Raw genomic sequence first — 24,265 nt, 5'->3', positions numbered from 1 at the left:
CTGATGAGATGGAAGGGAAGAGAGAGAAGAAACAGGTAAACTTTGGGTACTACCTGAATCTGTTTGCTGTAGCACAGTAGCCTCATGTTGACTCTAAGCGTCCTTTAGGATGAGCTGTAGACCATAATGTGTCTGGGTAAGTAGGTGTCAGTCATCTCCCTATAGGCTTGAGATCCAGACTCATTGGCTTTCATAAGAGCTGGGTGGGTCTAACTTGTCTGCACTCCCTATCACTCACCATTGTTCACCCATGGCAGAGAAGGCAATCAAAACTTTCAGGGCAGAGGCTCTCTACTAGATGTCCCTAGCTGATGGGTGATCAAGAACTTACGGTTCAGTGCTGGGGAGAAACAAAGAAAAGTAATTGTTGGATTCGGTAATAAGAAATGTGAAGTTTTCTTTAAAGAGGAAGGAGAAAAGTAGATCTAGGAAGGAAGGGAGGAGGGGAGGGAAGGAGGGAGGGAGGTGTAGTAGTGAAGGGGAGATAATGTTATAAGAACACATTACTTTGGGTTTCTTTTAACTTTGAGTTGTCCTTGTTAATTTTTCTCCTCTCATTCAGTTGCTCCAGTTTAAAGGAGAGGTTAGAACCTAGTGCAAATATCTTCAAACCACAGCATTTCAGGGGCAATATCCTATCCCTTCATCCCTCAGACCTCTTCAGAAGATGGGGGCAATGGTTCAGAAAAGCCTAACTGAATACATGACTTGCTACAACAAGAAAGGCACTATCACAACAGATCTACTTCCAAGAAGTTCCCTTGCTGTGGCATGAACATTTCAACAATGTCAGAAATCACAGCAAAGCCCACACTTTAGTCACTCAATATGTGAATCCACTGGTGATTTCTCAACATCCCCAAAGGCCACTGCCATTGGCCCTGGGCACATGGAGCCCTGGTTTGCTCCTCATTCTTACTGGCCCAATGGTCTTCTCACCTGCAATCCTTGTTTGGTTCTGAGTGATTTTGCTCTCTCCATGGATGTTTCTGTCTACAAGCCTCCAGTCTACAGCTGTGCTCCATACAGCTTACAGTGTCAAGTAGTACTGTGTATTTCTTTTCCTTTTACCTTCTTATTAACCCCCCTAGTCATATAGACCATCAGAAACCCCTTTACTTCAAGATCTGTAAATACCATTGTGAATGAAAGTGTACTCTGTGGACCACCGCAAGTATATCCTTAGAAAGGAGAGAAAGGAGGCTGGGCTCTGGAGAAGAAAAATCTTTGGTGACAGAACTGGGGTGGATATGCATGTTTCAAGAAAAATGTGTCTCCCAGTGCCTCAAGGAAAGTATCCAAGAATAGTTAAGGTGAGGATGTTTTAAAGGTCAACTGTTTCCTCTCAGAGCTTTGGTTGGGTGTCTCCATGTCCTGTTAGTGCTTTCCCAGCATGCATTCCTAGGTATCTGCTATGAGCTCTCATTCAGAATTCCTATATGAAGTACAGGCAATGCTTTGAGTTAGCATAGGTTAGTTCCAAATGGTCTCTACAGGGCTTAACTAGCAAGGCTGGCACTTTTCTATATATATATAAAAAGAAACTCTGGCATGGAAAAGTAGACTGAGACAGCGTACGGAGGAAGGAGAAAGTATCAGATTGATAACCTGTTAAAGAGGCCTCAAGTGGAGGTTTTCCAAACTGATGCCCTCACATGAGACAGTGTTCAAAGGAACTCAACGTTAGCTGTTTACATGGGTTGTGATTCTTACTGAACAAGAGTTTTCAACAGCTGTCATCCGGGACGCTGTAGGAGTCCCTCAGAGTCCTCCACTTGTCTTATTCACCACACAGTCTATTGCTCTTCCTGTGCTACAAGATCCTCTTGTTAGAAACTACTAAAGAGCTGTCAAAGCCCGGTTGCTTCTAAGATTAAAAAAGACAATGAATGTAAATTGAACACGGAAAAGTTGGGGAGGGGGAGCGACAACTTTTAACTTTCAGGCACTCGATCAAGGTCCCTGCTTAAGATGGTCTACGGTGGAGCAGCTCGTGGACTACGAGACCTCCAACCCCTTCTCTAGTCTTCTAGTTGGCCTACTTCGTTTCAGAAAAAGCCTTTCACCTCACAGACTGGCAGTGTTTATTGCACTGTTCCCTTACTGCCACCTTCCAGGGCTTTACCACATGCGTGGCCTTCCTCTTTGGTTACCCAGATCTAGGTCTTACCACGATGGAAAAGTATGCATGAGAGTGAAAGGATATCTGAACATAGACTCATGACCCCAGGCACCCCGGGATGTGCTGCAGTGGGACTTTCTGTCATCTGTGAGCCAACATGATGACTTCGTGTCACATCAGTCAGCTTCCTCACTTTTGGGGCTCCTATTCTAAGCTTAGTCGGAAACAAAATTGGATACATTTCTTCTTAAATATCCTCCATTTGCTGTACTAACGCACTTCCATACAGTAAGAGAACAATTTTTTCCAGCTTAGCAGTTTTCTAGACTTGATCAAGAGTTGGCAAAAATTCCACAGATTCTCACTGCCTCTGCTAAGACCACAACAGAAATAACCGCCCTCTCTGTGATGTTCCTGGTCTTTCAGCCTTTCTTCTCTTACCTAACACACTCTCCTGGCATGATTTAATACATCTCAGTAGTGCAACGCAGTGCAGTCGCGCTTAGTGCAAACAAAACAAAACAAACAAACAAACAAAAAAAAAAAAAGGAGAGGGGTGGGGGAGGAGAGGAAAACTGACTACAGACTCAAAGGTCAACCATAAAAACTCTTGAAGGGGAACTAGAGCAGGCCTTGCTTCACACTTTGGTGACTCACCTCTCTGTTGCCTTGTTTGTTTCAGCTCAAAGGAGAGAAACAAGCAAGCTTGTACTTCTGTATTATTCTGTAAAACATTAAGCCAGTTGACAGAAAAGGAAGGCCTATGGTTGAGTTGAAATCAAGAGTATTAGTTAGAGGAGGGACACATCTATTCAATGCAAAGGTCAGTAGTGCTTCTTAATGATCTTCTCTTGTCAACCAACTGGTGCTAAGGGAGATGGGGATGAGGGGGAAGAGAGTGAGCTTTCCTGTTTCCTAAAACTCAGTTCTACATTTAACAGTCCTGGGCCCTTCTTGGTGAGTAGCAGAATCAGTTATTTTTCAAAGATTACAAGCAGCAGCCACCTTCCATGACAACAATAGGTCCACTTTCTGGATGGGTCTCTCTCCCTTGTGCCATTCCTCTTAGTTTTTTTTTTCTTTTTTGATTGTTTGTTTGGTTTGCCTGGCTACAGAGATCCATATCCATATACAAAGAAATTTGCCAAGTCCTCTCTTTTTAAAAGATGGGTTTTAAAATTGGCACAAATAACTCCATACAAAAAGGTAGAACCATTAAATACAAAGTGAATTATTATACTAAGATGCAGATCCTGTATCTTATCCTCTTCTTGTATTTTTCAGTTAAAAAAGAAAACATCTGTAGTGGAATTTCTTAGCGACTTCTTACTGCAGGTTGACAAAGTGAGTTTGGGGTGGTGATAACTTGAGTGATGCTGGAGAAGCACTTGGAATGTGGTAACCCTCCAGAGTCTGCCCCTTCAGGGTATCTGAACCCTCCCTCTGCACATGTGAATCTGCCTGACTACTCACCTCCCCCAACACACACACACACACACACACACACACACACACACACACACACACACACACACACACACACCGTGCTTGCTGGCCAGAGCTTGAGGAGAACAGAAAGAAACAGAAAGGATGTTTGGCATCTGGGGGGGTTTAAAACAAAGCAATAGTAGATGTTCTCTGTTATGAGCTTCTTACTTGTTTGCTGTGATGGGTGTGGACTTCTGAGAGACTCTGTGTTCATCTACTCGGACAACCACAATTAGATATGCCTAAGCAAATTATCCTTAATGTATGCTTTAATAGGCTCCCCTCGAAACCTGAAGTCTAAATCAATGGGAGCAGGGATGAAATTGAATTGCTCAAACATCTTTGGGAACTTTCTCCTGACTCTACTGCTGACTTCAAGCCAAGATGTGCCCCATGAAGAGCAAGGAGTTAAATCGCTAGCTTGGTTTGTAAAGGTTCCCTAGCTGTGAGCGAAAGCACTTCAAACTATTGTAAACCCTTATCGAAGCCCTAAGGGTCTGTGTTTGGTCATCTGGATGCACACATCACATGTGTCCTGGAGGGCAGGTGAGGTGCAGACCGGCCAAGGATTTCTATAACCTCTTCAGATAGTCTTGATAGCATGGAGAGAAGCCATGAATCACAGAGGACTATAGTTGTATTAATTCTCAGAACCATCACACAGAGAACACTGACAGGACCTGTGAGATCATTCTTTGGTAACCCGGAGAATGGGTTTTAGGATTTTAGAACTGAATTCTATTTAGGTCCATTGAGTTATGCTGTCCCTCCCCACCCCACTTCCCTTCTGTTCACTTAATTGAAATTGCACTTACTTCCCAAATTTGAGCCAAAAATGTAAAAATTATAGCACAAAAGCCAGGTTATAAAATGAGTGCCAAGCTATCTGTAGGCCAAGCTGAGCCGCACATCACACACTCTGACAAGGGACTATGACCCTTTGCCTAGTGTTAATTTGGTGTTTTCCTCTTTTGCGATGCTAGGTGTGGATAGGTGAATGCTGGCAGCCTGGAGATTTCCTACTTCCTACCATCTCAGTGCCAGGGATGGGCATTAGAATAAAGTGGAAGTGGATGTTTCCATGTCTAAGACCTTAGGACCATAGACAGCTTAAAGTGACCACGAATGAAGTCCCAACTACCGTGAAAATAGGTAGATCACATCATCTGAGTATCTTACTGATGCTGCTTCTTTTTTCTTTCTGGGAATTCTCTACTAGACACTCACAAGAAACATCCAAATTAAAGAAAGTAAGTTTGTCCCCAGGATTTGAGGGAGCAACAATGATCTGAGTATAGATCAATGGCTTTCATCAGTGGTCAGCTCCATTCTTTGGCCCCAGACCTGTTAGTTTAGGTAAAGATTGTTTTTCCTTCAAGGACTATGTTCTGTTTTAACCAGTCCATCCCCAAAGTGCAGAAATAATTTCTCTTTTCAAAGCTCTAAGCGACATGAGAAAGGACACCTTGATGGGGGACTGAAGGCTTTCCTAAGGGGCAGGAGACTATTGAGGGGCAGAGGAGAGTCGCCTGACGTGCGGGGACAGCATCAAATCAGAGAATCAAAATACTTCCCTAGCTTGAGAAGAAAGACATAAAGGAAAACAAATCAACAAACAAACTATAAAATACACATTCCTCCAGTTTCAGATTTCTATGAAGTTATAATTATGCTTAAATCAAGGTTCACAGATAGCAGACACTGTTTTGATGTGTGAAAGTATTGTCCCTTTGCTTTGCCATGTTTCACTTTCTGTGAAGGAATTGCACCCATGCACACTTGTCCTAATGTCCAGTGCAGAAAATAAACTTGTTTGCTACCAGCTTCAATTCCAGAACATTTCCTAATCTATATTCACAAAAACTAAAACTATCTAACTGTAAAATGAGATGCAGGTTTTCTGAAATGTGTTGGGGAGGGGGTATGCACGATTTTTTAATGGATAAAAGAAGAAAAAAACCATTTCCTAATCTCTCAGATATATACTGTAGTGTTTCTGACCATTATTTTTGCTGCATTAGTTACTGTCCGGACTGTCGGTGCTCTTGACAGGTGTCAGCTTGCAAAAACAGGAGGCCCGTGAGCATAAAAATTCACAGCCTGGAGCCTCCAGAATATTAAACAGGATTTAGACATTCATCTGTGACTTAAGAGGTTTTGGTGAGAAATCCTGGGTCTCGGGGTTGGATCGCTTTGAGAACTTGAAGGAAGAACGGCAAGAAGGCAGCCTGGATCAACTGGCCCAACTGAGATCTTCTGAGCCAGCTCTCTCCCATTCCACACTGTGCTTGAGATGACAGTGCTTGGTGATTCAGAGGAGTGGTCTATGCCTTCAGAAGGCAATGCCGATTAGAGACAGAATACTTTCTAAAGAGATGGCAGGAATCCCAATGGGAAAAGAAAGACTGGAGGGTAAAACTTGGTGGGAGGATGTGAGAAGGAAGAGACGGTCTTCAGTGATGCGGGCATTGGCCCGGGACACTGTGGCTTCCTGCTAGATGCCTACCTCAGGAAGGCTTTTGAAGTTGACATTTATCTCACTGCTCTCTGTGGGAACTGATGCTATAAATTGGTTTAAGTCAAAATCTGAATCAAGCTTCAAGTCAAGCAATAATACATTTTTCATATTAAGTGTGGATTCTGAGTGTCAAGGTAGAGCGAGTGTCAAGGTGAGTGTCTGTGTGCTCTGAATTGTCTCAGACTCCCCATCCTCAGATGAGCAGAGAAGCAATGTGGTAACACACCGAGTAGGGCACTGTGCTTAAGTGTCACTGTGAAATGATAATTGCAAGTATCCCCAAAAGGAGACATCTACAATGACTTCAGTCTTTTTCACCAGTGGTCTGGAGACCAGACAGCTATAATTGGAATGAACCCTAGAATTATGGCCAAATAACATACTATGTATTTATAAACTGAGTACTGTACTTATAATTCTTTTTAAAAACACATTATGCTTATATCAATATTTGTTGTAAAACAGGTATTTCATAAACTTCATAGATCCTTTTATTCCTTAATAAATTATCCCTCAGAGTTTCAGACCAACCAATATTTGGCTTTTCAAAGTATAATACATCAAGAAATTCTCTCAAGCTTTTCTTATAGTGTGTTTGAGTGGAAGTGGCTTTTGGCTTGAATAGAAACTAGAGTTACTTTGAAATGGTATCTCTTTCTTTCAGACTCCTGTAAATTTAGTATCTGGCAAACATAGCATTATCTAAATATTAGCACAAGCAGAAATAATCAACATGGGAGCTTTTTTCCCCTCCCTCAGAAATGGTCTACTCATATCAAGAATCTGAAAACTGTGGTATTAGAAAAAGAAAAGACAATACTTATCTTTGGTTAATGTAAAGGTGAGAGGAATTAATGATCTCAGCGAGTACCGTTGACATTTAAAACTCTGACTCAGGTCCTCCTACTCTCAGGAGAGACTGACAACCTTTAAAATCTGAAGCTGAAACGAAGACAGGCTTCCTTCTGCCTACGAGTCTCGAGTTTGTGAACTCATTTAAAGAAAGAACCAAGAGTGGTAGGAGAAATTCACCAACAGTCAGGGGTCATAATGTAAGATGGGGGGGCAGTGAAAAGATGATTGGGTAGCTCAAAGTGATCTTTAAAAAGAAACAAGAAATAAGAAATGTGGTAAGAAAAAGAAATGAAGAATATTGGAGTTGGGAGATCTACCTTGTACCTGATCACCGAAGGGACAGTCTCACTACCACGCAGCTCACACTCAGGCTTCCCGACTGACATGTCTTCATTGAGAACAGATGTAGTTTCCTACTAGAGTCTGGTTTAGCATCACCACAGGAGACTAAGAATGGAAAGTTCCTCAATGGATGTCAGGCTTTACAAGAGGAGGATGCCAAGGAGAGTTTGGATGGGTTGGGGGCAAGAGACACACGGGATAGGCACAGCAGAACTCGATGAGACTTGAAGATAGTGACTGGCAAGGGAAGACTGAAGGAGAGGGGTATGTTCACATGGAGAAGCCTAAATATTGGTCCGTCGTGGGTGAGGTTTTCTGTTGAGTTTTATGAAAAGTTGTCATTATTTGGTCCTGAATATAGAATGTGGAGAGTGAGACCGGGATCAGCTGCCTTGATTCTGATTTCCAGGCTTTCAGTGGAAGAACTGGGGCAGCTGAAGAACCTTAAAAAAATCCCCTGGAAGTGCTTCCGTTAGAAGACAGGTATCTGATCTCTGAGTGCCCTATGGTGGCCTGACTAAAGAAGAAAGCAAGGGAGATGCTAAGGGCCAGATAACCAAGAGCCACCCACTTAAAGATTCCACAGGCTGAGAATGTCATATATGTTTTTGAGTTCTGTCAATAAAATGTTCCCAGAAATGTGGTATTACTTTAAAGTAAATCTCTTGGGAAAAATCAGCAGTGTAGTACTGCCAGGATGCCTCCAGGGAAATGCTGAAGACTAATGAAAACAGCGGCAAGCACGGGAAAGAGAGAGAGCAGGCCCTGCAGAATCAATCTGAAAACCAATGTTTGAAGATACAGTTAGGACAGCAAGGCATTTCCTGTCTTTGCTTCTCACCAAAGCAGCCCTATGGAAATGCAGCTTGTGACAGTTGGTCAGATCGTGTGATGGACAAGCAGCTTCCTTGGTTATTTTCTTTTGAAGCAAATACAGATGAAGGCAGTCCTATACGGGGAGATCACAGATGAAGTCATATGTTCTTCTGTTGTTCTTCGGATGTTAACGGGGTCAGAGAGACAAGATCATGGGGAATATGAACTTCTTGGTATTAGCCACAGCAAACTAATGGTTTAAAAAAAGTTTAAACAGTTTTCACTTTACTACGTGTGCTATGTCTGAGCTTAAAAAAAAAGTTCTAAAATCTCGTAAAGACAATGCTGAAGCTGATAATACAAAAGGCAAAGAAGAGCAATAATGACCATTAAATGCACCAGATTAACTGCAGCAGGTGGTGATGGTGATACATGTGAAGAAATAATATTTCAATCAACTGATGATCATATGGCAGATTCAAAGTTAAAATGAATATAATGTAATATACTTCAATATAGAGCTGTTATATATAATGTGTATGTTCTAGGTTTCAGAAACACTGCAATGTAGTGTATTGTACTTAAGTAAGTATACCTAAATAGTAACCATAGTCCTCCACAGAGTCACTAGTACTGTGAATTAAAACAATAAAAACAAAAAACAAGAAATGAACTTTTTTCCAGTAAAAAGAAATTCCTGTGGTTACGGTCACAGACTTCTTTTGGATACAGAAAGACAATATACATTTTTAAAGTAATAAAACAACAACAAAAAATAGTTGCAAAGGTAAGTAGCCTTACTGCATGAGGGAAGGTAAAATGTCACTAAAATACACGACGAACAGAGAATCCTCTGAATTCTGTAAAGCAGAAATAATCTAGATATCAAAAGGAAGGAAGGAAGGAGGGATGGAAGGAAGGAAGGAAGGACGAAAGAAACTGCCTAGTAAAAGAGGGGTATGGGAATGAGAAAACTAAATCTAACTGTTTCCAGGTCACCAAGCCATCAACCTGTGAAAGCTAAGTCCAGTCATAAAATATTCTAGCATACATTATGCTAGAATAGCATTCTACTTTAATGTCTGACGTGGGCAAGAGCCACTGATTCTTAGAGACTGCCCTCAAGATGCTCCCTGATATTCTGTTGGTTTGCTAGACATGGTAAATAACCCATCCTGGAAAGACTTGGGTGAAGGCCACACTGGTTTCAGGAGACACAACTTGTGAATGGTAGTGATGTTCAGTGATGATGGTGCAGGCAGCACCAGGGAGCTTCAGCTTGGGAGTGGGACTCCCACGTGGTTCCTGTGTGAGCGTGTGCACATGCCGGGAGCTGGGACTTCATGCCTGGGACTAGATTTATCTTTGATCTGTAGACCATATTCCTTCTCTAAAGCCTCGAAGGTTCTAGAAAGGACCGGAATAGCCTTTGAGCTCCAGCTTAATCCTGGGCTGTTTGGATGTCACCTGCTTGGCTAGGTGCCTCTCCTCTGGGAGTCTTGTAAGGTGCCATGGATGGCTCCCTCTGGTCTGTTTCTAGTTGAGTGTGTGTACTCCACCCTCTTCTGGAGCAAAACAGCCTGTCCCTGTGGGTTTGCTGTGGAGCCAACAAGCTGCCTTTGTTTCTCCCAACTCTGAAATGCTACAAAAAGCAACAGAGTGGGCAGGTGACTGCTTCCTGGGAAGAAAGCCATGAGTCTGACACAGTGGTAGAAGAGGCAACTGTATAGAGGCACCAGGAACTCTGCCGTGTGTGTGCTTCACTTGAGGATGCACACACACTCAGACAACATAAATAGACACAAACATACAAATATGCACGGTCTTGTGCACACCCATGCGCGTGCGCACACATACACATTCACCAGTAAATCCACAGAAGTGTAGCATTTGTTCAAGTTTTTCCTCAAGGGGCTATACACAAACTACTGCTGGTTGGGCTCTTTCTAAATGCTCTAAAGCCTCATCACAGATATCGATGCACCCAACCAGGATAACAAAGCAGAAAGCAGGTACATGCATGGTGTCAGGCCTTTGACTCTAGCTAGAAATTCTCAAGCGTGTGCTGCTGTCAGTGGAGACTATGAATGAAGTCTTGTGGTACAAGTGCCTCACACCATGTGTGCACAGGGATAAGGTGCACTCACACACAGACGTTCTGGACAGCAGCTGTGACAAACTGGATGGGTTAAGCCACTTTTGTTATTAGCATTTGTGTGCAAACGACAGCTATGCTTTGGGCTATAACAACTGTCGCAACAGCAGTAGAAACAGATGTCTCCTGTGGGGTTCTTTTTCTCTATGCCTTAGGAGTATCAGGATCATGTAAGCACTCTGAATCAAGAAACTCCTCAGTCTGAAAGAGACCCAGGGAGAGCCTTGGACTGTTTTCAGGCATTGCTGAAGCTAGGACTTCATGACTAGGGCTAGAGTTTGTCTAAGATTTGCAGATTATGCCTCTTCATTAAAGACTTGAAAGTTTTGATTTTGCATTTAAACAGAGGCTCACAAGACAAACCCAATGCACCCCAAAACTAAGGTGGGACAGAGTGCAGCCTGTACTGTTCGACTCTGAAAGCTGTGTTTAGGATGGGGCTCCCTGTTAAGGAGACATCTGTGGGCCCCCCAGGCACCCGTGACTTTGTTTAACAAGGTTTGTTCCTCAGCAACATGGTTATTTTACATCCAGCCTCGACCACCAATGAGAGCAGACAGGACATGGCTGCTTCCTGCAAGCAGCTGGTTCCCCTGCAAGTTTGGTGGCTCCCAGGAAGTCACTGTCCCCATAGTCCTCAGTCATGGATAGAGCTTATTTTTGTGATTATGAAACTGTTAAAAGCCAAGAAATGTCCCTATCTTCACCACCTTTCGTGTATGTGTGTGTGTGTGTGTGTGTGTGTGTGTGTCTGTCTGTCTGTCTGTCTGTCTGTCTGTCTGTCTGTCTCTGTCTGCTTTTCTTCAAGGTTTCTAACTTAAGGCAATAATCTACAACCTAATGGTTTCTTGTTAAAGTTCCTTAGCTGTGGTTATGCCAGGAGTCTGTGGAGCATAGATGGCCTAAAGAAACTCTGGGTGAAGGGCAGTAAACCATATGTTAAGACTCTTGCTCCAGTTCTGGGCCTTTTTTAGTCTTCCTCCCGTGAGGAGGAGACATAGAGTTCTGAAAAATAACCCATGCCCTGCGAGCCCTCCCTTTGCCTCTTCCCTTACAGAGAGTGGAGACTAGCTCTACGGACCCAGTGGCACTCCGGGCACCAGGTGATGTGCATCCCTTTCTGCAGTGCATTCGGTATCCAAGCAGAAAAGCATCTTGGGAAACTTAGGCTTCTGGGGCTACTTTGCTTGGGTTGATCATCTTGCTACCCAGGGTTAGAAATGCTGATGCTCTGGTTAGTAACTGGTACAGTTATAGGAACACAGTCTGCTTCTGCCTCTGCCTGGTGTGGAGGTTTAAGCGCACTGGAGTTCTTCTTTTTTTTTTTTTTTTTTTTTTGGTTCTTTTTTTTCGAGCTGGGGACCGAACCCAGGGCCTTGCGCTTCCCTAGGTAAGCGCTCTACCACTGAGCTAAGTCCCCAGCCCGCGCACTGGAAATGATAACTCCGCGCACAAAGCCCTCGGGAACAGGGACGTATTTTCACGAGCTTCTGGGGCATCCTGAGCACCAGAGCACAGGTTGCTGTTTCAAGTTTGCCCCATGCTACCTATTTCCAGGGCACCTCAGAGAACAGTCCTTTTTCTTTATGAAAACATGAAGAAGGTTGCCAGGGTTCCAGTTGGGAAGTTAGGACCAGCCCCAGAAAGCCAGCAGCTGGGCCAGGTCAAGTACTGTCCCCTCCCATTAGACTGGGAGTCCAGAGCTGGGAGGCCCCTGGGTAGCTTTGCTTTTTTTTTAAAATCTATCCAATGGGGAGTCCATTGAAATTCTAGTGTCCCCTTTCTTTTGTTTGTCACCAACTCACATGGTTCTGTCTTTAGTGTCCTATTTTTCTTTTCTGTCTTTAAAAAAAATCCCCCCCGGGAAGGGGGGGGGGTACAGAATTGGCCATTTAAATAAAGTTCTTTTCTAGTGAGTAAAGAGGTTTCTCTGAGCCAGAAATCACTCAAAAGAAAGTCTGCCGACCCTACCCATGGAAAAGGCTGGAGGTTTCCCTAAGTACCTCTTGCCAAACTTCCTAGCTTTGTGATTGGATGTTTTCTGGTTTGGTATTGTTGGGTACTGAATACATTTTGCAATTCTTTTGTTCTCCTCCCCAGAGCTTCCATTACCCTAGACTTCAACTCATTACTAAATTAAAGAATTCTTTTTAGAGGGTTTCTTTTAAGAGTCAGGTCACAGCAGAAAGGGCACCACCCTCTCTTCTCTTTCCTCCCCAGGGTATCTCCTGTCTGCTCCTGGGCTACAACCTTTTTGTTCCCTTAGCTGCAGCTGCCCTGGTCAGAGCAGAACCTGCCAGATGTGATCTTCTGTAGACCCACACACCTCCGATGGCTAGCCCTAGCTAATCAAACCAACCCCCTCTGCGACATCAGGGGAAGCCTCACAACGGGCATATCTGCTATGCATCCTTGCCATCATTCCTCAGGACAGTGGTGTTGGAGTAACTTGGAGGATTGCAACAAGGACTTTTCCTGGGGACCTGAGGGGTTTGTTGAGGCATACACTTCCAGTTTATTCTATACTGAAAGAAAACACTGCTTTGGGGCATCAGCAGGCCACATGATGGTGGATGGTGTGTGAGAAGGAAGCACACGCAGATGCTGACAGGAAGACTGACATGAAACAGGCGTGCCCAGGGGAGGCTCTTGCTGCCCAGTCTCAGACACATGAACTCCCTGTTCATGGACTGAAAAGAGCTTTCTTGGTCCTTCCATGATATTATGACATACAATAAAGTTTCTCTTAGGCAAGCCCAAGTCTTTCTAAAGCCAGCAGCTCCTGTGACCTCCTAGGTAGGGAGAGAGGAATGGTAGCATCTGGGGCATGAGCCAGAATTACTTAGCATCCTAACTCCTGGCAAAAAGAGCTTGGGTGAGAGAGCCTGCCGAATGGCTGTGAGGAGGGTAAGTTTACAACGGTGGAAATACTTCTCTAAAGCTTTTCATTTAGGAATACTGTGTGTGTGTGTGTGTGTGTGTGTGTGTGTGTGTGTGTGTGTGTGTTTCTCAATGTTTTTTATTTTAGAGCTGAATCATATCCTTTAGGTGTAATTAATGTCCTTTGGGGGGCTATATTTTATACAGTTAGGGGCTCTTTTTGTACAAATGCTGGTAGTCTTTTGTTTTTTGTATTTAACAAATTCCTTGTTAAAGTCATAGATTGGTTAAAAAAAATTTAAACTAGTATTCTTTTGCATACCAGTTCCTGTTCCCTAAACTTCTCAAGAGGCCTTCTGCCTGGAACACCTGCTTCCATCATGTGTGAGCGTGTGCACGTGTGTGCTTGCACACATGTGCAAGTGTTCCTGAATACTAAAAGGACCTTTTCTGTTTGTTTGTTTTCTAGTTTTAAAAGAACTGATAGCATCCCACCATAAAAACTGTAGGACTGAAAACCAAATAATGGCCCTCGTTCTCACCCTCTCTTTCTTGTGGTTGTGAAATAGTGAGTGCATGTGGGCAATCCTGGAAGCACCGGTAACTTTTTGAAGCAGGTGCAGACTGGCTTCTCCCCTACAATGTAGGGCAGCTGGAAACCAGCCCTCGAGAGGCCAGATGTGCCGCACTAGCACTAAGGAAGCTTCACCGGTTTGGAGCTCTGATGCCAATCGCGTGTCCTTTCAATTCTAGAAAGCAGTATTTTCGGTTGGGAGATGTTGGGGGTGGGGGTACAGTAGGAGTGAGCCTGTGCAGTAGGACCTAACCAAGAATTCCACAGGGATCTCCAGCCAGGTTTTCAAAGGAGATCTTCCCTTTACAAGGAAAGGATGTGTCCCAGAGTTTCAAATCACCTGGTGTCTTTTTTTTAACACGCTCTACAACAAATACTGGATTTTAAACCCAGTTGCTTAGCCTTTTGACAATGGAAAATCAGCATTAAGACAAATGGGATTCTTTCAGATGTCATAGCAGATGGAAGTGTGACCTAATGGCACTCAAGATTTAAGTCTTCCCAGGAACAGTCTGAGTTCTGACTACTTTACTGAAGTTTGACTAGAGACACTACTTTGAATGTGCTCCTATCAACAGTGAAGATAACTGAAACTGGGCCTTGGCTTTCTTTTACTTGCTTTATACGATGAGTGATTTCATGTCTTTTTCCCTCCAGATTAAGAAAAAAATAATCACAGCGTTCCTTTTTTTTCCTGATGGGTTAAAGGACTCAGATTTTTTGAACTATACAAATGACTCCATGACGTCATTACTTAATGCTCCCTCTATTGGTGGTAAAGAAACATTAAGTCACTCTTGACTTGGAATACTAACAACAGCAAAAACAGCATGACGTAGGGTAGGGAGAACTTCTGTGTTTCTGAAGCTAATTTTTAAAACAGGTCACACAAGTTCTTGGGTGTCCTCTTCTCAGTCATCACAATAAGTGATACTCAGTAGTCAGTTACCCATCCAAATCCACACTACAACTTCTAGCAAAACATCCACTGAATTAAGCACCATAAGACCAACTTCAACGCCACAAATACTCCAGCTGCACAAACTACTAAACATCACAAAGAACTTATGGAAAGATCCAAGTCAACCAATTGTCTAAAATATATGAATAAAACCAATTTAGTCATTATAGAGTTGCTTGCCTTGGAAAATTTCCCCTCATTTGCTGCATTTTTTTTCTTTTTTTGTAAATAAAATGCTAACAGGAAAATTCAGAGGAAAATTGAATTAAAATGTAGAACAATTTAGAAAAGAAAATACCCTTTCTTCTTTCTAAAAAAAATGTAGTTTTGTGTTTTTATATTGTTGAAATAGTTATTTTTCCTTTTAAGTATGCTAAAACATGGCCAGTCATGAAATTACTTAGCAAGTATTAGCTAGGTTTTAAAAGTCCTATTTTTTTTAGCTGGAATCCCTTTAGGACATTGTCTATAACTGGAAAATCTTACGATTTCTTGATCAAGACCAAAGAGAGAAACCCCAACTAGAAAGGGCGGCATCTGGGATGATGCTGGAGATCCCTGGCCTTCTGAAAGCTGGATGTTAGCATAGAGAAACTGTTAATTTCCAAAAAAAACAAGAGTCAACAATCAACTAAAGAATGGTCATCCTACTCAGCCCTGTCAGCCATGATGGAGAGAGTCAGAGGCTGTGAAAGGAGAAAGGAGTTTTGGCATCAATGCACTGTGGCTTGTAACAGGCTTCTCGTAGTGATGCTCACACAGTGGAGAGGTGAGGAGCAGGGTAGAGGCATGTGGATTCCGTCTCCTGGCGGATCATAAAGGAAATGAACCCCTAGTCAAGATCTCTAGACCACTAGTGTTTCACCATAGGAAAAAGCAAGGTTAATGGAAACTCTAGAATCCTAAGAGCTCAGTGAGACGATGGAGAAGTAAGAAATCTGCTTCTAAAAGAGCACTTCCCTCCCGTGACAAAGGACAGAATTCTAGACGGACGGTGATACTCAGTGGAGCCCCTTAAGCTTGCTACAAGTCAAAGATCTACGCATCAAAACAGAGCAGCAGTCGAAATTACAGCAGGGCGGGCAGGCCTCGGAGGCCCTCAGCAACCCAGGCAATACTTTAAAATAATAAAAACTAAGAAAAAAATATGAAGAAAATATCCTTCCTCTCTTTCAAATATAGCTTTAGTTGCCTTTTATTCTTTCTATCTGGAAGCAGTATCGCTAACCTTAACAGTCTTGACTTACCAAAAAATATATATATGTGTGAGAGACAAAGTAAAAGAAGGGGGCGGTGGCAGTGTATGCAGAACAAAACGAGAAAAAAAATCACTTTAACAATCTCACTTTTTTGTTTTTTTTTTTACACAAATACTGTTGTAAATATATTAAAAAAATCAGCATTCTATCTGGTAAACATCACTTTTGCCCCTCTATAAATTTTTGAATTAAAAAAAGCCTCAAGAACTTTTACAGTTCCCCCCACCCTCCATTTCTCTTTCTTTTTCTCTTCCACAAGAATATATCCTGACACTTTTTTTTTTTTTTTGCAAAGATTGTTGGAAATAATCCTTCTCTTGTACCTAGAAACATAGGTGCAAATCTGTAATCTTTGTTTTATCTGCATTCCTGCCTTTCATGAAAGTCCCTCTGGATTGTGCTGAGGCTCTGGCTCAGCGAAGACACTGAATAAATACGATGGCCACTGTTGCTTGTTGCTCGTCCAAGTCTTCCTGGTTCTGCGGAAAGGGGCGGGGATGCGGAGGAGGTGGGTGAGGGTGTGTGGACCGGGCGGGTCTGGGGGAGAAGCCGGCCACACAGTTTCCCTCACACCACCTGGCTCACCGCCCCATCCCATCCCAGAGCCCTTTAATGAAATCAGACAACGTAGGGGTGGAAACAGCAGGGCCTTTCCTCTGGGTTTTCAACCAGAAGTGATTTTCCACAGTTTAAACTGCTTACTGTGAAGTCCAAGTGGCCAGAATTGTGAAATGTCCACTGAAACACTGTGAGCGGTGTACTTAAAGACAGCAGGCCTTTACATCTCGTAATAAATTTTGTAGTGCTCTTCACGAGTGGAAAAACAATTTTTTCTTTTTTAAACATTTTTTAAAACTTTTTTAAAAGATTTTTTTGTTTTTTGTGTGTGTGTGTGGTTTTTTGCTTTTTTTGTTTTATTTTTTTGTTTTGTTTTTGTTTTTTTTGTTTGTTTGTTTTTTTGTTTTGTTTTTGTAAAGAAGGGTTGTATTTAGAGGCCAGTAGCTAGAGATCCAACCAGTGGACCTCTTGAAGCACTACCAGGCCTTAAGGCCACCATCCAAGGGAGACTGGGAAAAGTATTATCCACCCAAGCCCCCGGAAATGTAATGTACCAGCAGGCAAAAAACAGTTCTTCATGTAGTACAAAATGAAACGGAACAAAAACAAAAACAGAAAGTAAAAATGAAACCAAAACATTTCTTAAATTCTAGTGCCATAGCTTGTTGTCTGTCTGTTTGTTTATTTCTTTTGTTGTTGTTTTGTTTGGTTCATAAGAAAGAGAGAAAGGTACTACTTATCCGTCAGACACATGCATCCTCATGTGGTCGTTGAACTGCTCGATTTGGTCAAACTTTGCTGGGCAGACGGAGCAGACGTAAGTGGTCCCCTCTGTGCAGGCCACCACGCCTGGCGGACCCGCGCGGGCACCTGGGGGTGTGCCTGCTGGAGGGGTCCCGTTGCTGGCGCTGTGCAGGGCCACATGTCGCTCCAGCAGGGTCTTGTGGGAGAACTTCTTTTTGCAGATGTAGCACTCATAGGACTTCTCCCCGCGGTGCAGGCGCATGTGCACATTGAGGGAACTCTTCTGGGTGAAGCGCTTGTTGCAGATGCTACACTGGTATGCTCTCACTCCTGTGTGTGTCACCATGTGCTTGATAAGGTAATCCTTCAAGGAGAAGGAGCGCCAACAGATGCTGCACTGGTGGGGCTTCTCACCTGGTGATGTGGGAAGAGACAGCAAGCAGGACAGAACAACACACAGCCAGAGTGGGAGAATGAGAGACAGAAAAACAAGACAACAAAAAAGAAAAACAAAACAAAAACAAACAAACAAAAAGTAAAAATTGATTGTTTCATGGATCATCCTTGATTGGAAAGATCTAAGCCTCTCTGGCCTCCTTTTCAGAGCAAGCTTGTTTTAAGAATGCCAGGAGAGTCTAGAGTTTTCCATTTCCCCATGACCAAAAACTGCTCTCTTGTTAAGAAACAACATTCAACCACCCAACTCTTCAAAGGCCATCTGGAGGAAAAAATCCCAGTACCATTATTAAAGATTTACATATTTCCAGTTAATATTAGCAAACAAATGTAAGAATTAAGAGAACTGGGGTTGCTATAATCATTGGGACATACTGGCCTTATAACTTGATTCTTTTCGGAAAGTCTCCAATTTCACTATTCAGTCTAGTAAATGTACACATTATTGATGACAGGCCTGGGCTGTATCTGATAAACGTCTTCCTGAATGGACTGGCTATTCTGTGTTGACTGCACTGTTCTGCAGATTGGCTCCACTGGCTGTGACAGTTGAATAGATGGTGGACAACCAGTGAGTCTTGAGCCCTGTTCAAGCATAGGCATCTACACACTGTGCGCCATCATAACAAATCACTGAGAGTCTCTGAGGTACACCGTCCTGCTTACCTCACTGTGATGGTGTTGACATGAATTACATATGGACTCACTTTGCAGACCACCAAGGGCGGTGTGGGAGTATATGCATGGCATTCTTATTACAAGGCTACATCCTCCCCCATTAAATGGTTCCATATGTTTTTTGAACTTTTAGGTCAATTTCTAAAATAGTTTTTTTCTGTCTACTTTTTTTCTTAGCCAGCTGGCACAGCCCTTTTTTCTTGTGTGTTTACTGCTTTGTCTGCCATTGGCTCTGAAACCAAATGATCTAGCAAGTTAAAAATAGTAAGGTAAGAATAGCCACTGGATGGTGACATGGGGACCCCTTAGAGCCCATGGGTCTGGGACATCACTTTGGATAATTGTTACAAGATTTGCCTTTTTTGATGTTTAATTAATATTGGTTCTCAACACTTGCTGCTTTCAGGTTTTGACAGATGACAGAGCCTCTCTAAAGTGCATGGTCTCCCTCTTCCACCTCCTCACTGATAGTCCAAAGCTGGCATTTGCCTCAGGATGCCTAAAGCCCCAGGTCTGAGACCTTCTTGAGTAATGTGCGGCAGGACACAGGATCCAATCCTGACGCTCGAGTTCACTGCCATGGGAATAAGGGGCTTGACTGTTCTCATTTTTCCCCTTTGAAGGAGGCAGATGTATCATGGCAAGGACAGCAATAAAACAGATGCCTATGCACTGAACGTTTACTATGCCGGCTTCTGCCAGTGCTTCCTATGTATGTTGCATCTTATGGAACTTTCTCTAATTTGATAATTTTCTTCATATTTCTAACATAAGGGAGTTTGAACTAAAGCACTCTAATGGGGAGTACGATGTACAGGATCCTAGGGCTAGCTAAAAGAGAATAATTTAATTTTTAGATAAAAATAAGAGAATATGGGGAAGGCTTCTTGCTAATGATCTCACTTTGTTAAAGAGCACAGCTGATACCCAGTGTTTACATTTGTAAAGTTTTGGAAATGAGAGATCCCCTTAGACACCCATGCATGCTATTTTTAGTTGGGGCACTGCTGTCAGCTGTAAACATGCTTGTAACTCAGCTGCTCTCTGCTGTCCCTGTGTTTTCAGTATAGTTTATGGTGGCTAGGAGAGGCTGGCCAACTGTCTCTGAGAGCATGTCCACCTGTCACCTTTAATGGGAAGCATGCCTTAAATTGCAGATGGTATTTTGGCCTGTTAGGAAGGTGAAACTCTGTTAAAATGCTTTTGCTGTTTGAACGTTCACCTTCTGACTGTGCTTTTTCTCCAGGCAAGGTCACTAATCAAGGCTCTTTTACTCTCACACCCTTCTAATCCAAGTACAAATTGATTCTTCACAGTTGTCATCTTCTCTGCCACATATATACGTAGGCTGTTTGTATGCGTGTAGTGTGGTTATGTCAGTAATTATTTGTGTGACCCTGGGCTTTTTAAGTGTTTTCATCTCTCTGGGTCTGCTTTGCCTTCTGTGATAAATTGGACCGAGCACTTGCTATGGCTCTGAGGATTTACTGGTCTTCATCTCAGGGTGGTCGACAACCCCTAAGGTCTCTAGTCCTGGCCTTGTCAGTGAATGACCTGAGGGCAACCTGCTTAATGACTCACTGCTTGGGCAGTCCCACATTTTTAAATAGGAAAAAGTATCCAGGGGTCTGCCCTACCACAGGAAAAGGACAAAGTGTGCACAAGGCACCTCCTGCTGGCCAGAGAAAGGTGCTCTCTTTAATAACTGAGTGTCCCGACAAAAGAGCTGAGCACTTCAGGGACTGCCCGGATGGCCTGGTGTATGATCATATCAGTCATCTGCCAACACTTGTCCTTCCTAGATGTAAAGATTTAAAACATCACTCAGCAGGAATCATAACACTGCCTATCAACTTACTCCCCTACATATCACTTACAGCAGACCTTAAAGGAAATGGGGCACCATTCATGAAATGAGTGGTCTGTAGACTGTCTCTCTGCAGGTGGAGAAATCTGAGGTTATGATGATAAACTGTCACCAATGGCTCTCTGGGTTGGAGCATAGGGTTCACATCCCCAAGTCTGGGTTGTTAAGAAGCATCACAAAATGCAAAGAGGACATGTGAACTATAACACGAAGGGCAGCGGGCACTGGAGCCCCTTCCCTGTAAAGTGATCCATTCTGGGGAAGGAGTCTGATAGGAATTCCATTTCTTGGCTGAGTGATTTGGGCATGTCATCCAAGCTGCCTAAGCCTTGGTTTTCTTATCTAGAACTCAGTAATGGTTCAGACAGTGTGCGTGTGTAAACTTGTTTTGAAAATTAATGCTAAGGCACTTAGCGTTGAGTAGAGGTCATTTTAAGGAGAGCTAAAGTGTTATATCCAGCCTGCAGGAACTGAGGATAAAGTAAATCAACTAGGGAATCACTACAGTGCATAGGAAGATAGATTCTGAGTTAAACAGAAGCCAAACCAAAGGAACCAAAACAATGTTTCAGGGGATCCCTAAAGCAGGCTGTTTCCCTGAGGCTCATAAACAAGTGAGGCATGCAGTCTGGTCTAAGGTGTACACGGTAGTGAAAGGAGCAGTTCTACACATTAACACAGAGCATAACGTCTACCCTCGTCTTTGGGTGCATGTGGTGGGCGTGGCGTGTGTGTGTGTGTCAGAAAAACCAAAACAGGATGCTTGGTGAGTATAAAAAAGCAAGGGAGTCAGAAGAAGAGGAAAGGGAGGAGGTCTAGGAAGTACAGGTCCGCTGAATGGGAAAAATGAAGATGGGACCAGAAAACAGGAAAAGGCGACAGTGGGACTGTGTCAAACCCAATGACCTCATTGTCTGCACAGTTCCTCTTGGTGTCTGGTGAAGAGGGCCTGGGGCAGTAGGACATGGATGGTATGATCTGACCTATTCCCTGCTGACTGTCTAGGAGGGATTGCCAACTGGGGACATATACATTAACAAACGTCTCTGCTTCATGGTCAACTCAGACATTTTGGTGGTCAGCGGGATTGTAAATGCTAGGGGAACACTTTTTTACATTATCTGACTTCTTACAGTGCTGTGAGTGGGATGAATGCTACCACTCCAGAAAATGGTATTTCCTGTTACTTTTGTGCTGACACCTTCAAAATCCCAACAAATGAATGATAGCCAAGGGTAGGATAAGCTCCAAACCCCTGCTAACTCCCCCACCACCATGAACAGTTAGTTCTTTGAGCATGCTGAAAAATGCATGGTTTCTGTAATGTATATTCCTACGTATCAGTGATAGCTATAGCATTTATAGTCAAATGCTTCTGTATCCATTTCTTAATCCTCAGGTAACTGATTATTAAGACCCTGGAAAATCATGGTTCCAGTTCAACCTAGAACTTAAAGTCACTTAGTTACAAAGTGGTAAAACTGAGGCTCTCCTCCTCTTGAGAGATTTAACAGTTCAACGCCTATGTGGATGGTAACACCATAGTTTTGTCTCTCTTAGTAGCTGTACTGGCTGGTTTTGTTTGTCAACTTGATACAAGCTGGAGTTATCACAGAATGGAGCCTCCCTTGAGGAAATGCCTCCATGAGACCCAGATGTAAGACATTTTCTTAATTAGTGTTCAAGGGTGGGAGGGCCCAGACCCTTGTGGGTGGTGCCATTCCTTGGCTGGTAGTCTTGGAAAGCATGCTGAGCAAGCCAGGGGAAGCAAGCCAGTAAGCAGCATCCCTCCATGGCCTCTGCATCAGCTCCTGCTTCCTGACCTGCTTGAGTTCCAGTCCTGACTTCCTTTGGTGATGAACAGCAATGTGGAAGTGTAAGCTGAATAAACCCTTTCCTCTCCAACTTGCTTCTTGGTCATGATGTTTGTGCGAGAATACAAATCCTGACTAAGACAGTAGCTTATTGCTAACACTGCCATGCCTACAGCTATTACTCTTTTCCCATTGAATTTATGGCTGAAAAAGCTGAGTTTCCAAAGAAACAAGCAGAATTATCTTGCGTGCAAAGGAGATCAATGGGCTGAAAAACATCACCAACAAATGGGCTGATGATAATATGATTCAGAAAAAAGCCAAAGAACTATCATTTGCTGGTGAAAAGCCACAAGTGGGAATATAGATACTGCACAATATATTCTAAAGCTTTTTTTTTTAAAGAAAGAAATCTACAAGTCGTGCAGAGAAAAGAATGCATTTATGTATAAGTTCCTTGAATTAAGTTCTCCTGGAAAGCATGTCCACATTTTTGAACATTCATTTACATACTCACTCAACAAACATTTGCTAAGCAACTACATATGCTAGCCCATATTCATTTATAGATTTTTTTTTTTAAGTAAAATGCCCTAAGTTTGGATCTTAAAAGAAAGTTCCACCTGGAGTTTCCAGATAAATTATATGACACCCTGTTGTTTGCCTTGGTATCCATGGCAACAGCAAAGCTTATCCTTCTAACATCCTTCATCTCTGGCTTCAGACCCCTCCAACTCCTTTATTTTGACCTCTGTTTTGTCTCTTGATAGGAGAAGTGAGAAAGAACCCTGCTTTGTCCCATGAAGGACGGCTTGTGCTATCTTTTTTTTTTTTTCTCTAATTCTTTTGCTTTCATGTTCAGTATTGAAATACAGATGGACTTTCCAAATTGCCAGTGGCAAATAACTCTAGGAAAAGGGGCAAGAGTTGGTTTTTAAGAATTAGATGCCTAGTTGGCGCATGTACAAGATTGTGTGCAGAAGGACCTGCACTATATACATTTAAATAGCTTCAGAATGTACTTAGGAACTTAAGTGCAGGCCACACTTTGCATACACCCAGGTCTGTAAGAAGAATGTCACCTACAGCTTTGTGCATTTGTGATGTGTGAGTGTGTAAAACCATTGCTGCTTTGATCACTGGCCAAGGCACTTACTTGGATTAACCACAGGACATTGAAAAGAATTTTAGGTAGGACAAGAGTTTTTTGTTGCAAATTTAAGGCCTGAACCAATGGGATGCATATGTTTTCTATCTGACATGACTACAGAGGACCCACGAAAAGGAAAGAAGATCCAAGACTGGCAAAGTCAACTTTGTCTAAAGAGAGACTTTCATAAATGGTTCCCCCAACTTCTGCCCATCTTTAATTTCATGGCTGGTAGATGAGCTGTTTTTTAAAGAGAAGGGTAAGACTGCTTGAGAGCACATCTGTAATGCGCGACTACACAGATGCTGTTTGACTCACTCACTTGGCTGGTTTCGGGTTACTGGTACATTCCCTCTCACCCTAGGTTAAGCTCCCTAGGCTCTGAGTTTGTTTGGAGGATGAAGACTAAGATTTAAGGACCGAAGGATTCACGTGAAGCCACAGACTGACTTAACATCATGTCCTGACTTGGACTGAACTACAATGAAGGCAGAGTTCAGCCTGGGCAATGTGCTGTTTCAGTTGCTCAATTCTGTGTGTTTTTATTTATCAACTGCTTGCTTTCTTCTAGCCCTCGATTTGAATGAATGTGCCTTATGGCCTGTGTCTTTGAGTCACACTAGCCTAGTGTGGGAAATAAGACTGCTCTAAGGAGTGAATTTGTTTTTCTGTATTAGGACTCAAGTAGGTAAGTATTTCCTGACAAATGATTTTATTTAACATAACCAGTCCAGACTCAAAGCTTCGCCAGGAGCATGATTCTTGTAAGAATTTCAAATATGATGATCATTGTTGCAGTCAGTGATTTTCGTATGAAGAGAACCTCTGTGAAACCATAACCATACAGATGACCTTTTATACCATTGGTTCTCAACTTTCCTAACCCTGCCACCCTTTAATATAGTTCCTCATGTTCTGGTGACCCTCAACCATCAAATTATTTTCATTGCTACTTCATAACTTAAATGTGTTTTTCTTTTCTTTTCTTTTTTTTTTTTCCCCGGAGCTGAGGACTGAACCTAGGGCCT

At 42.8% G+C, this 24,265-nt stretch overlaps 1 protein-coding gene across 9 annotated transcripts in view; it reads right to left on the bottom strand.

Moving 5' to 3' along the window:
- Positions 1 to 12,034: 12,034 nt before the first annotated feature.
- The window catches only part of Zbtb20 (zinc finger and BTB domain containing 20), a 257,502-nt gene continuing 245,271 nt past the window's right edge, over positions 12,035 to 24,265 (bottom strand). For all 9 annotated transcript variants that reach the window (XM_032900209.1, XM_032900208.1, XM_032900214.1 and 6 more), the window contains one exon: positions 12,035 to 17,686. In XM_032900209.1, coding sequence (XP_032756100.1) covers positions 17,265 to 17,686 — 422 coding nt within the window. In that variant the 3' untranslated portion in view covers positions 12,035 to 17,264. The remainder of the gene's footprint in view (positions 17,687 to 24,265) is intronic.

This window comes from Rattus rattus, chromosome 4 (assembly GCF_011064425.1).
Source record: "Rattus rattus isolate New Zealand chromosome 4, Rrattus_CSIRO_v1, whole genome shotgun sequence".
NCBI classification, from domain to species: Eukaryota; Metazoa; Chordata; class Mammalia; order Rodentia; family Muridae; genus Rattus; species Rattus rattus.
This window is presented reverse-complemented; position numbering and strand designations above follow the sequence as displayed.